At 43.0% G+C, this 16,647-nt stretch overlaps 1 protein-coding gene across 1 annotated transcript; it reads left to right on the forward strand.

The window, feature by feature from the left end:
• Positions 1–451: 451 nt before the first annotated feature.
• Positions 452–14,473, forward strand: LOC310679821 (chitinase-3-like protein 1). Its single transcript, XM_083445589.1, has 10 exons — positions 452–670; positions 1,100–1,132; positions 2,905–3,103; positions 4,208–4,264; positions 6,112–6,262; positions 6,997–7,109; positions 8,465–8,588; positions 10,180–10,362; positions 12,112–12,228; positions 13,915–14,473. Exons 1-10 carry the CDS (start codon positions 646–648, stop codon positions 14,071–14,073), a joined length of 1,161 nt encoding a protein of 386 aa, XP_083301715.1. The 5' UTR covers positions 452–645; the 3' UTR covers positions 14,074–14,473.
• Positions 14,474–16,647: the final 2,174 nt, after the last annotated feature.

Raw genomic sequence — 16,647 nt, forward strand, 5'->3', positions numbered from 1 at the left:
AGGGGTGGCATCTAACAATATGTTAGCCACAGACATTTGCAAAGGGGAAAGCTTCACGTGTACAGTTGTGTATGCAAAGGCTTCCACACAGTTTGGAACCCATGACCTGAAAACCTTCATACATGTAGCTAAACAATGTATAGCACACGTGTCCCCTTTGCTGATGTCCATGTCAACATGCAGGTGTCAGGGGCATGGTTGGTCAGGCGAGTGGTAGCAGTGGGACTAGCTGGCACACTTTCCACCCATGCCTTGATGTGAACTGTAACAAGTGAACAGGGTCGAGGTATTTTGGATAAACCTGGTCCTGTATCAAGATTTAAAACGTGCTAATCAAGCAGCCTGGAACAGATAGGAAAGGATATTAAACTTGTTTGGTTTGGTTTTCCCATTATGTCAGCTTCAACCAGCATGTCGTGAAAAATAAAAATTCCACAGTCCTGATTGCAACACTTCCTGGCTAGACAATTGCACAATCGTTCCAGGAACAGAAATGAGGACATTTTCACTCAAGTGTGTGAAAGCCACACACTTGTTACATGCTTTCACTTCCTCTTCTAATTTTATTTTTTAAAGGTTGGGATCAGCAGTGTGGAAGCACAATTGTAAAGAAAGCAACGTTGTCATTGTGATACAGCAGCCAGGATGGGTCAGGCTTCCGTGTGGGCTGGTGAGTTTGGCAATGTGATTGAAGGTTAGGATTGGAGACTATCCTGGGCTTTCTCCAGCTGGAGTTCCAAGGATTTGCTTTGGCAGGACAGCAGTGACTGATTGCATGTTGTTGATGTTGCTACTTGGGTACAAGTTATGGAGAGGGTAACTGAATACTATTTTGAATGTTTATGGTTATGTACCTTTTAAAATTCCATGGGCAATACAGAAAAGCCCGTATCCCTGTGTGAGGAAATCCCATGTAGCTAACCATCTAAGCAAGTTTGCAATCCCTCTCTGCCTAGGGTAATCATTGATTTAAGTAGTTTTATTAATCAAAGTGCATGACTTTGAACATTCAAGAATTTGAAAAAGGTAGTGATCATATGGTATTTATAGCAGGTCTAGTCTTGTCATAACATGACTTTCTCCTCTTGACTTTTTGCAGTAAGCATCACCGCGCTGATCTTTCTGCAGTCTGGTAAGTTATTTTTTCCTCTTTTCTTGGCTTTCAGAAATCACTCTGGGGTTGGAAATTCCTGGTGTCAGTCTCTACTAGGGTTCTAATATGCTCACATTCCCTCATTTCAATCATTCTACAAGGGTTGGTAATGAGGGAAGCTCTCCATGATGGGGCTTTGGTCACTGAACAGGTATCCCAGGATGTCTGAAAGTGCCCCAACACTTTCCCCCTCCCCGGGAAGGGTCGGAATCAATGTTTTATTTGGGATGTGCGCAAAATTACTAAATGGAGATAGAATTCCTGTCCTTGCCTTCAACCCAGAGTGTATGCAGTGGGGCAGGGAAAGGTTAGGAAGGAAGGAGCATATCTGTAAGCCCTACTCCTGATATAGATGCAGGCTGTGTGAAGTGAGTCTACATATGTACCAACTGCCCAAGCAATTGGAGGTCCTGCATTTTGCCCTTTTGTGGCAGGTTCCCACATATTATTTGACTAAGGGTGTGTCCAGACTGTCATTAATTATGGGTAGGATCCAAGCACATACAGACAAATGCAAGTTGCACAATTAAAGTTGGTTTGGTGCACTGACTTCACTTCAACAATGGACTCTCCGTGAAAGGGAAATTCCCCGAAGATTGTGATATAACAATTGCTTGATGCAACATCATATAATATCCCTGCAAACAAATCAGTATGGATTCTCAGGGAAGAGCTGACATCCTCTAACCTCCCCACAAACTTTATGCAAACAAATCAGGATCAGAGGCAGGTTTTGGGTGATGTGACCAGGGCAGTGGCACAGCAGGAGGTGCCACAACAATACTGCAGAATGGAGAGTGAGAGGTGGGGAGCACTGAATTTTAGCGTCACACAGGGTGCTGCTGAGATTTGAGAACCTAATGTCCAGCACTGTGAGGGTGAATGAAACGGTCATCTTGAAGTACGGCTGAATTCTGGTGGAAATGCCAGTGGAAATTGCTGGTGTTTGCTTGTTCATCCCATGTCCAGAACAGAATCGATCTAGTGAAAAGAATCAGTATTCACTGTAGTCTTCAGTCTGCAAACAATACATAATTGATCACTCCCCGCCCCAGTTTGTATTGCACTGCCTTTCCATTGAGTTGAATGGTATGGATCAAAACAATGACAATGTAATTAACGATGTGAAATTCCACCACAGTGGACAGCAAGACAAATAATGTAAGTTTCGTCAGAAGAAGCCCAAGAACAGAGGGATGGAAGGAGCATTGCATGCAATGGACACAGGTGGCAGCAGAAAGCGATGCTTTCTTACATCTCTATCTGGAAGGGAACTAACTCCTTTTTTAAAAATTATCTCTCCTAATTATCTTAACCTAATTATCTCTCCAAGGGACGCTGGTGGCGCTGTGGGTAAAAGCCTCAGCGCCTAGGGCTTGCCGATCAAAAGGTCGGCGGTTCGAATCCCCGCGGCGGGGTGCGCTCCCGTTGTTCGGTCCCAGCGCCTGCCAACCTAGCAGTTCGAAAGCACCCCCGGGTGCAAGTAGATAAATAGGGACCGCTTACTAGCGGGAAGGTAAACGGCGTTTCTGTGTGCGGCTCTGGCTCGCCAGAGCAGCGATGTCACGCTGGCCACGTGACCCGGAAGTGTCTTCGGACAGCGTTGGCCCCCGGCCTCTTTGAGTGAGATGGGCGCACAACCCTAGAGTCTGTCAAGACTGGCCCGTATGGGCAGGGGGTACCTTTACCTTTACCTTAATTATCTCTCCTAATTATCTTAACCTAATTATCTCTCCTAATTATCTTAACAGTTTCTACCTCTAAGCTGGTTTGCTATTTCACCAGCTGGTCCCAGTACCGAGAAACTTCAGGGCGTTTTGTCGCTGATCAGATTGATCCAAATCTCTGCACCCACATCATTTATGCTTTCGCCAAAATAAGTGGCAACCAGCTCGAGCCCGGTGAATGGAATGATGCCACTACATATGGGACTCTCAATCAGCTTAAAAGGTGGGTAACATAAGAAGGCACAAAGGGGACCCTACCTCCACAGCATCTTCTATTGTTGACACAGCCCACGCTGAGCCTAGCTGGGACTTCTCTTACAGGGAGTGAGTGGGTCTTGGGTCAAACTACATATGAAGATGTAACTTAACCTCATATGTATATTTTTCAATAATAAATAGTCACCGGGGATGGTGATCAGAAACATGGTGTGTGCTTGGGCATGGCTTGTTTAACCCTTCCCCTCCACCATGGTCCCAGTGATAATTAGCCCCTGATTTTGTATCTAAAATGAAGCTCTCGTTGGAGCCAATGGAAACTTTCATCCTCAAAAATGAATGCTTTGGGACAGTTCTTGGTATAACCATGGCAGGGAGGTTATACCATATCCACCATGATTCCAATCCTAGTTGCCTCCCCAGCAGTAGCTAGTGTTCACTGTTTTCAGAAGGGTAAAACCCAAGTGTTATGTAGCATGTAGTGTGGACCCCCAGACTCTATCTCTTGCAAGACACCAAGTGCCTTGACTGTTTCCTCAGTGCAAGCCACTGCACTTTCCACCAGCAATGGAATCAGTAATGCTGATAATTAAACCACTGTGGAAGGAGAGGCTTCATTTACCTAACTAACTTCACAGGTTGATGGATATTTGGGGTTCAAATATCTCATTATGTTGAGTTGTATTATTCTTTCTCAAACTTTTTTAAAGCAAAATCCTTAAAGCAGTCTCTGGCAGGTTGTTTCTGAGCAGAAGAGGAGTGTATCAAGGGACACAACTTTACTCTAACCTCTCCAGCTGTTCATCAGCTGAAACAATTATTTAAAGTACTCATTGGTAGCACTAAATGAGGGATGGTGAAAAATATGCTGCTTCCAAGTGCATCAAATGCTCTGATTATTCCATACAGCCTATTACTCAGAATGCTTGGCCTACTGCCAGTCTCCCCTCCCCTTCTGCACAATCCAGAGAAAATTAATTAACTGTGCACATGTAACACTGTGGATGATGTTCTGTGCTATAAAAAACCCAAAGTTGACTTCTGCTTTGCTGAAATCATTTTTTTAAAATATCCTAATACTCTTTATTTTATTCACTCTTTTCTTCTTTAGAAATCGCAACTTGAAGACCCTTCTCTCTGTTGGTGGAGCTCTCATGGGACCTGAACCGTAAGTCTAGAGCTATCTGTTTACAGTCGTACCTTGGATCCCGAATGCCTTGCAAGTTGAACGTTTTGGATCCCGAATGCCGCAAACCCAGAAGTGAGTGTTCTGGTTTGCAAACGTTCTTTGGAACCCAAACATTGGACACGACTTCTGCGGCTTCCGATTGGCTGCAGGAGCTTCCTGCAGCCAATCGGAAGCCATGCCTTGGTTTCCAAACATTTTGGAAGTTGAACAGACTTTCGGAATGGATTCCGTTCAACTTCTGAGGTACCACTGAACTTAATTTTTGCTTATCCTAGTAAAAATCATAAGTGAAAAAAAAGCCAAAGGTTTCTCTTCCAAAGTGGACTGTCCTTTCAGTATAGCAAGTATACTTTCCCAGAAGTGAGGTTGACACCTTGCTGTAAACTCTCTCTCTGAACATGCGTGGTGATGGTCACAGCCTGGCTATTTCCACATTTCTCCCTGTCTAACTGTGAGACAGCCTAATGCTTCTTGACACCTCCAGTGGGAGGGTGAGCATGGGCAACCCCTGGTGTATAAAGTTGCACAGTGAACCATTCTTCTCTTGGATTTTAGATTACAATTCATCTCAGCAAGTGGGACCTGCAACAAAATGTGTATCTTCTTCCTTTAACAAGAGTGCTGCTTTCCAGTGCTCTAGCCAGTCAAGCCCTCCAATATATACAATATATACTGTGAGCTGTAAAAGGACCAGCACAGGCCAATTCACCTTCCCAATTTGCTTTCTTGTTTTTCTATAGTCATCACCAGGGCTGTCTTTAGCATATGCACTGTCAAGGTGCAAAGATCCGCCCAGCGCCCCCAAATTAACTTTTATTGAGCTTTTTTGGGAGGGGGGAAGCCAAAGTTGCTGACCTTTTTTTAGGGGGGGGGAATCGCTCACCTGTAACAATGATGCAGCGGAATAAATTGCTTTTGTTTCCTGACTCACTGGTGATATTTGATTCTATGGAGTAGCAGAGCGACGGGGGGGGGGGGGGACTTTCGCTCCTGTCAGGGAACTGCCATTGGCTCAGAGGCGAGAAATAGAAGGGCAGTTGTGTTACAGGGAGCCTCTGAAAATCTTGTGAAGCAGTTCCTCTTCTGGGGAGGAGGAAAGCCCCACCTCCAGTGGGGAAGAGGTGCAATGAGCAGAGGATGCTGGTGGGAGCCTTAATACCGCTCCTGGGCAAGCCAGACAGGAGGGAAACACACCCTTGCCACCGTCCATCCTGCGCAGTAATCTGAGGCTCAGAGAGGGGCGGAGACGGTTGGGGGTAATGAAATTCTTATGTTGGGGGAGGTCCAAAAAAAGACTACTCCCGGATTCTGCTAGCGATTGAGGCAGACATGAGCTTTGGGGCTCTTCACTGTAAATAGTGTGCACCGAAATAAAGCCTGTAAAACACAAGTCCTGCCTGGTTACTCTCGAGCAACCGCAACAGCCACCTGACAGCTCCATTGCTTTTCACTGCCGCCAATAGAGAGGGACAGGTATACAGTAGGTATACATTTGGCACCCTCCAGAATTAAGCACCCGGGGGCCCCGCACCCCTTGCACCACCGGGTAAAGACAGCCCTGGTCATCATCAAGTTTTTCCAACCCTTCTGTTGGCTCCCTTTTGTTTTCCAGTGGTCCATTTCTGTTGGCATGGTGTACTGAGTTTTCTATTGGAGGGAGTGATACTTTCAATATGAATACTTCTCTGCCCGTGGAAACTTTTTTTCCAGTTATTGTGGAATACTTCAATCATCTACTGTAAATAATAATAATGGTTTCATTTTATTTCTATGAAAAACACAATGTAATCAAGAATCCCTCTACGTTTTTGTCTCCTGTCTAATAGCTTTAGAAGAATAACTGCATCTCCTGCCACACGCTCAGAATTTGTGATGTCTGTGTTGCAGTTGCTTCGGACAAATAACTTTGATGGCTTTGATCTTGCTTGGCCCTTAGCAGAACTGTCTGATAAAAGCCGCTTGACTAACCTGGTTAAGGTAAAGCAAAACACAAATCATCCTTATGCAAATACATTTAACAAAGAAATTGATTCAAAAGACAGTGATGGGAAGGAATTACAAATAATAACTTACGATTTCTGTTTTGACTATGTCTTTGTTTTGTTTTTGCTCCACCGCTTTCTCTGCAAAACCCTGCTCTTTACCACTGAATTGGCACAAACAGCAGTCTACAGAAAAAACCAAAAAGCCATTTGCTTCAATTCAGCTGTAAAGATCAGGTTTTTCTGGGGAAAGATGTGGGGCAAAGGGGAGAAAGCACTTGGATACAGAATGGGAAAATGTGGACTGGTGCCTTGAAAATGTAGGGTAGAAGATAACTGTGGATAAGTCCTCAGATGTCTGAAGAGTGGAAGGCCAGGAGAGAGATTTCTCTGTGGTAGTCCTCAAATTGTAAAACTCCCTCCCTACACAAGTGAATCTAACAGCATCATTATTCAGCTGAAAAGGCACCTCTTTGCTTTTGACAGGCAAAAATTATTTTTGCGACCTACTTGAAAACTAGGAATTAACCTGATTGGGGTGCTTGTGGGTGGGTGTGAATGGTTGGTTATTCTGTTTTAAGTTGTACTGCTCTATTTCTTACCCCTCCTTCACCATAACATCCCAGGGCAAGTTACAATAACAAAATTGCCCTGGGATGTTATGGTGAAGGAGGGGTAAAATTCATAGTAGTAGTTGCCGCTGCATTAATCCTCCACATCACCCATTAGGATCTGTCTGTAGCATTTCGGAGGAGGGGTCAGAAAAGACTCTTACTGAGTGTTGCAATACCCGCTGGAAGGGAAGCCATTGACAAAGGTTATGATATCCGGACAATCTCAGAGTAAGTACCTTTTAAAAAAATTAATCTACATTAAACAGAATGAACAGCATACTGGGTGGGGCAATTACAGTGAGCAAGCACTACATTTCTTTAGTTCCAGTTTAAATGGTTCAGGCAAGCAAACAGATGCTATAATGATGATTTAGGGCTTATTTGCACAACTTTCTTTGTGTACCCTGAGAAGGGTGGTATACAAATTTAGTAAATAACCGTAATTTACTTTCATAAATAATATTTATTAAGTTTTCCAATTTAACAATCCAGTAAAAACTACATAAAAACATTCCAAATTATAATGCAACAAAACAGCCAAATAATCATGCCAAATTATAAATCTGAAGTTCAGGGAGTGATGATCTAATGTTGTTACTGCATTCCTTAATTAGTCAGATAATCCTGATAAACATTTCCAAATGTTGATCCTTTGTTTATTTTTAACATCCTCTGAGTTCGTTTAGACAAGCGGATTAGTCCTTTGTAATTCTGTGTCAAATATTGTCCTGTAATCCAACATTCTCATCCACTTTCACTTTCTGCTTTTCTTACTGCATCACAGCCAAGACCGGAGGAGATGTTGCCTCTTCGCCATTAGCGCCGGGCAGATATCTAAAATTCCCCCCTGTAATCTTTTCCCAGCTGCTAATGAGTTGATGTTTCCATAAAAAACACCGTAGCTCCCATCGTAAATTCTTTTTATCATTCAATTAAAGGTCTTTGCCAGAATCATAGTCCAAATTTCACACAGTCAATTTTGTAGTTAAACCATAACAATAATGATAGCAAGATACTCTTTCAGTCCTGCTTGCTCATTTCAAACCGTACTTCGGGGGAGATTTGCCAAAAAAAACCAGCAAATGCAAAATATATCAAAAGGAAGTAATGGAGGCTCACCTTCCCAACATACCAATAGTTGCAACGAAAGTCCTTCTCCAGGTCGAATCCTTGGCACCCAGTGGCTGAATCAGTTAGCAGAGTACTTTATATTCCCTAGTTCAGAGGATGCCTGCTAATTAAGCCCGAATTTTATCTTAAAAAATAGGTGTCTGCTACTTATGGCAACAGCTTTGGAGAGTTGCCAAGAAGTGCAGTGCAATGCACCCAGCGCCTCCTGCCCCCCACATTAAATAACAGAAATTTAATATCCTCAACATAAAGTGCCTTTTTTCAGTTGTAAGGTAGAGGTGAGAGCAAAAAATGTCAGCTCACAGTTTTGCTCCAAAATGGTAAGTAACTACAAATAGATTTTCATTCTGGAAGGCTAGTGTGGATGACATTTATTAAACCTAACAGAAACTGAAGATAACTGTAGTTATTCCCCAAGGGTCTCGAGTAACCTTTTGTTCTTCTTTCTCTAGATATGTTGATTTCATTAATTTCATGACCTTTGATTTTCACGGCGCCTGGGAAAGTTTCACAGGCCATTTAAGCCCCCTTCAGAAGAGCACAGCTGACAGTGGATCTGCATCCTACTACAATGTTGTAAGTTGTCAGTCCAAGGACTTTCAAAGGGCTTTTCCATAAGCTTTTTTAAAAAATAAATGCCACATGTTTTCTTTACTGTAGCAATAGTAAAGCTAGCCTGGTGGACAAGGTTCTGAACCAAATATCAGTAGTAGAGCTCTGTTTACTTTGCCCCCTCCATCCATTGATTTAATGGCTGGCACAAGATAGATTCACCTCTACCCCCATTAAACAGACAATTAACTCAAGCAGATGGATAGGGGACAGATTTCCCAACTAAAACAGTCTGGTATTAAAACAGCCTGGTATTCAGGATCCTGCATTTTTTCCAAGGCACATGCAACCCATAGATAATAGCATTGAGCAACAGATCTGCAACATGTCCAGGCAGGTCTAGGAATTAGAAAGTTGACCTGTTTAGCATGGGGAGAACCTCACTTGAAGGAAACATTTCATAGCTTAAGGAGTACTCCTTGATTCAGCATTGTCTTTGGAGGTCTAAATAACATCAGTGGCTCAAAGTGTCCTTTTCCAGCTATGTCTGGTAAGCCATGGCCGTTTCTGGATCATAAGAGCCCTGACACAGTGATCTATGCTCTGGTAACCTCTTGGTAGATTACTGTAATATGGTCTTCATGGGGCTACCCTTGAAGATAGTTTGGAAGCTCCAGCTAAGGGGAAACACAGCTGCTAGAATCTTGAGTGGTTCAGTCAGGTCCTTCTTACCCTGTCAATTGGTGAAGTTTAAGATAGGGCCTGTTCTGTGATAACACTTTGGTTCTCCCTCAAAGTGTGGTTGGTGCCATCAATGCTTCCTTTTCAGCAGCAGCTAAAAACTCACTTCTTCAGCCAAGCGTTTGCTGGGAATACTTTACTGGGTCACATAGAAACTGGTCATGGTGCTGCATTACGTTTTGGGTCAGGGATGGGCAGGAGCATGAGGGCTGAGAGAATGTGTGGGCAGAGGAGGCAAGCGGGGAAGAGGAAGATCTAGGGGAAGGGGTCGGTGATGTGTGGGGAGCTGGAGGAGGTATTGGAAGCTGAAGAGCCTGTGATGGGTCCAGAGAGAGTGGTGCCTTTGGAATTGCCTCCATCCTTCCCCACCACTGTCTCCATACACAAGGAGGGACTTGAAGTGACAGGAGAAGCTGGAGCTGTCACAGAGGAGGAGCTATTGGGTGCTTGTGTTGGCCATGTCAGACAAGGGCATTTAAGAAATCAGGAAGAGGTGTGGCTATGTTGTTGCTCAAATGTCCAAGATGGAACACAGGTCTACAGAGATAGATTGCCTAGAGAGCTAGTTAGCAGGGAGTGGTGTGTATATCCCTTGCAACTTAGGAGCTGACATAACCGAGTGCTTTGCTGATAAATAAATAACATTCAAGTCAATTGTTCTCATCATGGGTCTGGGTATGAGCAGGACGTATTGTCATTTTGTATATTTTATCTGAGTTGTTAATTGTTTTAATGGTGTGTTATGTTGTTAACCATATTGGGACCATGAATGAAGGCTGGGAAAGAAATTGAAATAATAAATAAAGAAGTTTAGAAATAACATTCAGTGTCCTACCTAATGTATGCAGTAACTAGTCTACTCTTCCTTCTTCAGGACTACGCTGTGAAGTATCTACGCAGCATAGGTGCCCCTGCTGAGAAGATCATCATGGGAATCCCCACTTATGGCCGGTCTTACACCCTTTCTACCAAGCTGACTGGAGTTGAAGCCCCAGTATCTGGTGCTGGGACACTTGGTCCTTTCACAAAAGAAGCAGGGATACTGGCCTATTATGAGGTAGGGAGGATTTCATTTAAGTTCCCATTTAGCCTATAGAAACCCCAATTCCCTTCTGTCTCATCAATCTCAAGGAGATGGATTCAAATCAGTATTAGGATGGGAAGAAGGCAGGAGAAATTTAGCATGAAGTTATCTCATGCTCTGTCTTAGAAATGGTACATAATTAGATATGTGTGGCTCATAGACAACCCAGACATCACATAGGGGTGTGTGTGGAGAGAGAGAGAGAGAGAGAGAGAGAGAGAGAGAGAGAGAGAGAGAATGCACACACCACTATGTCATACAGTCGAAGCATTTCTTCACGCCCATACCCTCCGCGTGTCCTGATTTTCCAAGGACAGACGTGGAATTATGAAAGCCATCCTAGCTTCTGATTTGATCCCAGAATGTCCCTATTTTCCCCACCAGTGCTGCCACTGCTGAGCTCGAGGAGGAGCTAGCACTTGTCCTGAGCAGCAGTGGCAAAGAGGGAGCATCCTGTTGCCTCTCCAGGGCCTCTCCATGGCCACCACTGCCTACCTCCTCCCTTGGGCAGCTCATGGTGGCTGCTGAAGAGCAGGTGAGGAGAAGAAGCTGCTGCTACCCAGGCCCAGGCCTACCAAATGTGCTGGCTCTGAGGAGCAGGCAGAGCACAGGGCCGCCCTGGGGAGGAAAAAAGGGGAAGTGGAGCACAGAGCAAAGAGTCTAGATTTCTTTAAGCTTTATGAGCCCGCATTTAATCTTGTCCATTTCTAAAATTTATTTATTGGTGTGTGTTTTTCTTTTTAAATCTACCAAAGCAAAATAAAAAAGGAATAAGGGGTTTTCTCAGGGCGTTAGCTTGTATGCTGTGTCCCGTCGGTATTGTGGTGGTGGCACTCGCCATTCTTCTGATAGGAAATGCTCTGTGGGGGGCAGGGACCAAAAAAGAGGGGTCAAGGAGAGTAAGTGGGGGAGGTGAGCAATGTTCTTATTTTCATGAGGAATGTTGGAGGGCAGTTGTTTTTTCTTTAAAAAATATGTTTAGGGGTACTCTCATTTTCCCACTCATATTGAAATACTGCCCCTCAATGAGGCCAAACTTAGATTCACAAAATGTTTAGGGGTATGTGTACCCCCACAAAAAAGCACTGTTGGAGGGTATGCACTCACAGTCCCAAAGCAATGGGAAAGCTAAAGTCCTCAATCTGAAATGAAGCATTTGCCCTAAAATCAAGTTTAACTGGCAAGAATTGGGAAAGGGGGGGGGGGTGATGTGTCCAAACTGTACCACTACCTGTGGAATCCCTTTATGGACCTTGAAGCAATGGTATGGGGGAGGGCTTTAAATCTATATCAGATTTTCTCTTCAAAAACATGTGTTGTGGTAAAACTTTAACCTACTTTTTATAGCTCACATATATATTGTTATAGCGTTGTGAGTGCTGTGGAAACGTTGTGGAGAGAGTAGTCAGAGGATAAATGTGAGGACTTTGGAGAACTAACGTGGGGGGAGGTCCTAGCAGGTTGGCAGGTGGAGATCTGGACACAAGGGAAGGGTCTAGTGGCCTATTAGAGGAGAGACCCACTTCTATGAGATCAGACTCCCCAAGCAATATGTCACCAGCTGTGGAGGTGACTCCAGTGCCTTCCATTGTCAGTGAAAAGCCTTTCCATCACTGGCAGGCCAAAGAGAGATGTCAGGACAAAATGGTGGCTAGCCCTGTCCTGCAGTAATAGAAACTCTGCTAACATTCATGTTTATGACTTTCAATTTATTCCTGTCAGATCTGTGGCTTTAATTCCGGTGCCAAGAAGGAATGGATTCAGGAACAAAAAGTCCCCTACTCCTATAAAGGGAACCAGTGGGTTGGATATGAAGATGTGACAAGTGTTCAGATCAAGGTAAGTACTGGCAAATGTCTATTCCCTTTGTCCATTAAGTTGCATGATCTACAGGTATTGGTAAGGAAAGTTATGAAATTGTGTGAGGATAGGTCCTCTAATTCTTAAAATAGGCCATAGTGGCTGAGCACCTGAATGTCATACAGAGAGATGCCACCACTCAATTTTATTTAGAGGGCAAATCTTGTTTCCATCAAAGATGTACATCAGGATAGGAGCTGGATGATCCCAGCTGCCTACACAGACCATATCTGCAAGAACTAGCAAATTAAGTGGCAAGAAGCAGAATAAAAGAAAAACTGTGATGGGCAGGAAAGATGTCCCCCACTTATGTATAATCAATTTGGTAACAACTCACTAATTCAATTCAAACCCAGAAATGGCAGGAGAGAGCTGGAGAGCACTTGTGGTTCATAAGGATACCCTTTCCAGAGCCCAAAGAGAATATCAGTGAGGGAGGAGGAAGCCCCAAACAGACTGGAGGCACAACAGGGATTTGTTTAGGCTGCTGAGCCTCCCCACCTAGCAGCTGATATATGGAGTACTGCAGCAGCAGCCGCTTTTCCAGCCTCCAGCCAGCCCCCAAGTTTCAATTCTAGTTGTAGGTATTTTTGAATACAGTATTTTTGGTATGGGTGAAGAGAGAGCAGCAGAGAGGGTGTTTAAAGGGTATTTAGAGGGTACTCTCCACTTTACAAGATTTCATTTAAGCACACGGGGCTCTGGAACGTAACTCCTGCATAAAGGGGGGGGCTGCCTGGACATGTTTTTTACAAAGATTTGACTATTGGCTTGGTTTCGATCTAATTTTCTATTTCACCGAGCAATGATACTCAAACGAGGTGGCAAGCCATTGTACAAAGCTGTGTGGCTGTTAGATATGAGATTGTAGCTTGGATTGCTATACGGTTAAGCAATGTGCAGGCCTGCTCACAATTCTATTCTCTTATCAGGCTGCCAACATCAGAGAATACAGAGGCCCATAAAAAAAAATCCCAGCAAAATATCACTTTGCTGCTTTGCATGTATGAGCTGTCACAGAATACATGTGTGTACTTTGGGATCATATGGGAATTTGTTGCGCAATGTCCATGAATATGCTGTTAATGCACTGTGCCGTGAATGTGAATGCATGTGCATTTGACTGCCATGTGGAAATCCAGCCCTAACAGAAGATCTATAGAGGTGGCTGGTACCATCCTAGAAGATATGTTTGTCAAAGCTGTGCATGTGCAGTATGGTGGCCTTCTTGCTGCTTGACAGACAGATGTGTCTCTATTGAGGAAATGACAGCAGTAGCCTGTTTTACACATCTGGACCACAGCGTAGACTAAGACGCTTCCACAGCCCAGTTTGCACACCATGGTAAACCATAATTAATGGTTTGCTGTGGGTTGCTTTGTTCTTCTCTGCCTTGTGTATGGAGAACACAAAGTACTACAGACTGGTTTGGATGTAATGTTAAGAAAGAGGGTAATTTGTTCTTCCCCAAGCTAGCAAGATGGGAACAAAACAGCCGTGTTTGGTTCATGCATGGTAAGTCATGTTGTATGGCGTGCCAGGATGTGCAAAAAAAATCCATGTATGGTATGCAAAAAAGTTCCATAAAATTTTACATTTGATATAGAATTTGTTTTTGTTTTTTTAATTCTTTTTTCCCTTTCTTTCTTTTTTAATCTTCTTTAGGTTCAATACATGAAGGATAATCAGTTGGGAGGTATTATGGTTTGGACACTTGAGCAGGATGATTTTTCGGGTTCCTTCTGCAACCAGGGAAAATACCCTCTAGTTGGTGCTATTAAGAAAGAACTGGATAAAAAAGCTTCAGTTTTTGCAAGAGGATAATCTTGAATATCAGGAGAACTGTGAAGGCATGCTGGAGCTTATCTGTTTCTTCTAGACATGAATGCAGATGATCCATTTACTATGTGGGAAATGTCAGGAAGTTTATTTGGTTGTTAAATGCATGTTAAAGTGCTATAATGTAGACGGCCATAGCAAGTTTTCTATTATTTCTTGGTTAATGTTACTTCCTAATTTGCTGTACTGCTGCAATGTGAAGACATTGTTTCTCCACATCCCACCCTGTGCTTCTGCAGTTTTCATCACTATTGCCAAGTTCCTGGACGAAGGGCTATGACGTTACTGGTTAAGTCTGTTCTTAGCTGTCTTAAAAATGAACTCACCGTTGTAATTGTGGCGCTTGCATTGGTTTCCAAATATATAAATAATGCATTCAATAAAACACTCTCCTGTCTTTTTTCAGGGAAAGCTTTCTTTTCTTATCCTAGTAATAGGGTAATAGTTATCTCGGAAATTGTGTTTGTGCGTGTATGTCTTGTAATGATGTGTTGGGTGAGGAGGTGTGGCATACAGATTCATAAAAACATAGAGTTGGAAGGGACCCTGAGGATCTGGTCCAACCCCCTTGCAATGCAGGAATATGCAGCTGTTCCTTATGGGGATCGAACCTTGAACCTTGGCATTATCAGCATGGCACTCTAACCAACTGAGCTATCAAAGTTGTGCCACTAATCTGGTTTAAAATATGTTCAATGTGTAAATGTAATTGCTTTAAAAAAAAAACACTCACAAACAAGCATTTTGCACACACAGGGTGGTATTCAACTAGTATTTACTCAGAGTAGATCCATTGAAATTAAGCAACCTGTGTCATATCTATCGATTTCAATGGATCTATTCTGAGTAAAATCTAGTTGAATGCCACCCATGGAGGCTGAAATTGTCTCTCAGGTCCTTTCCACACAATCAAGCAAAATCATTTGCACAAAACTCCTGCAAGCCTTAATCTATTGCAAATGTGCCACATTTGCATTTAGGTAAGTGTGCATAGCATTGCAACCATGCCACACAGTGCTATGTTTGTTACCAAGAAGGACAACACCATAACAAGAGGACAACACCATACATTTCAGGCACATTTTACCCCAAAGAATCCTGGGAATTGTAGTTTATATTTCCCAGGATTCTTGGGGACAGGGTTGCTTTAGATATGCTTTAAGATGTGCATGCAACCTCTCTCCCAAGTGTGTAATCTGGATGAGAGAATGTGTTGCTATCTTCAGTAGTCAACTGCAGTCAACTGCAGTTCTGTATCCAGAAGTTTGTTAAGGGTTTAAGCAATTATCATTATAATTTTTCCAATCCCATTCTTATTAAGTTGAGATCATATTTATGTCCTCTGTACAAGTTGGGGTTATTTCAGCACTAGGGCAATTACCAAAACTTGCCAAGGTCCTAAGCAACATTATATCTTATCTTAATTTTCCCCCAGTAAATGTTTTTATAGGAGAATTCCAAGGACAAATGCTTAATGTTACATTTGCTTTCTAAGGTGTGATTCCTTCAAAGGCTCTGGTCAATTCCATTTGCCCCTTTCTTTCAAAGCAGAGATGGGGAGCCTGTAGTCTTGCAGATGTTGCTGGATTGCAGCTCCCATCATCCCTAATCACTGGACATGCTGACTGGGGCTGATGTGAACTGGAAGTCAGCAACATCTGGAGGATCACAGGTCCCCCAGCCTGGTTTGAGGACCATCAAAAAAGCTATTTAACTTGTTTCAATATGCATTAAATCCGTTGTATAGAATGAAAGCATTTTTCAAAGCTGGCTGGTAGATTTTTTTGCAGCTGGGTGTTTTTGGCAACTGTCCCTTGCTAAAGAATCTATTTCATTTAGCTATTTCAGCAGTCCAGGTATAAAGGATTTTTTGTTTTTGTTTTTTTTGTTTAGCTTTCTTTGGCCTTTGTTGCTGTTGTTAGCTTCAAAGCATTTTTTTAAAATGACAGATTCTGAAAGAAGCACCTATGAAGTAATGTTTACAGCAGATGTTGTTTCTAGCAAAGATAATCAAGCACACGAGGAGCAATGGCATACAGCTTTGAGGCATTTTAAATGTGCTAGGTTTGCCCTGGATCAGAAACGTAGACCCAATTTGCAAGGCATGTAGTCAGCAATCATGTAGTTTAGCTTCTGATTAACTCTCCCATACTCTGCAAAATTGGTCCATGTTAGCAATTTTATGGGGTTCAAAGCAGTACAAATGTTCGTACATTCGGAGTGAAAGCAATGTAATTCAGGAAGCATTGCACTCACTTTGAACTGACTTCATTCAATTTCAGCGATGTAATTGTGTAGAAAAATCTGATTGGCTACATACACCCTTGTGCAAATTAATTGAAACAAAGCATGTTTTCTATCTTACTCGTAATCCTGTACTCAAAAGAAACACAAAAAGTCAGTTGATCATTATGCAGAAGCCTGCAGCCAATGGAAGGAATGATGCGCTCGCCACAAAATAGTGAGCTTCTACGAAAGAGAGTTATTCCAGAGCTGGAAAAGATAACCATGACAGTACTGGGGTATTGCAGCAGGACCTAGCCCCCTGCCACACATCGA

This window comes from Podarcis tiliguerta (genome assembly GCF_965153285.1).
Source record: "Podarcis tiliguerta genome assembly, chromosome: 6".
In the NCBI taxonomy this organism is placed as follows: Eukaryota; Metazoa; Chordata; class Lepidosauria; order Squamata; family Lacertidae; genus Podarcis; species Podarcis tiliguerta.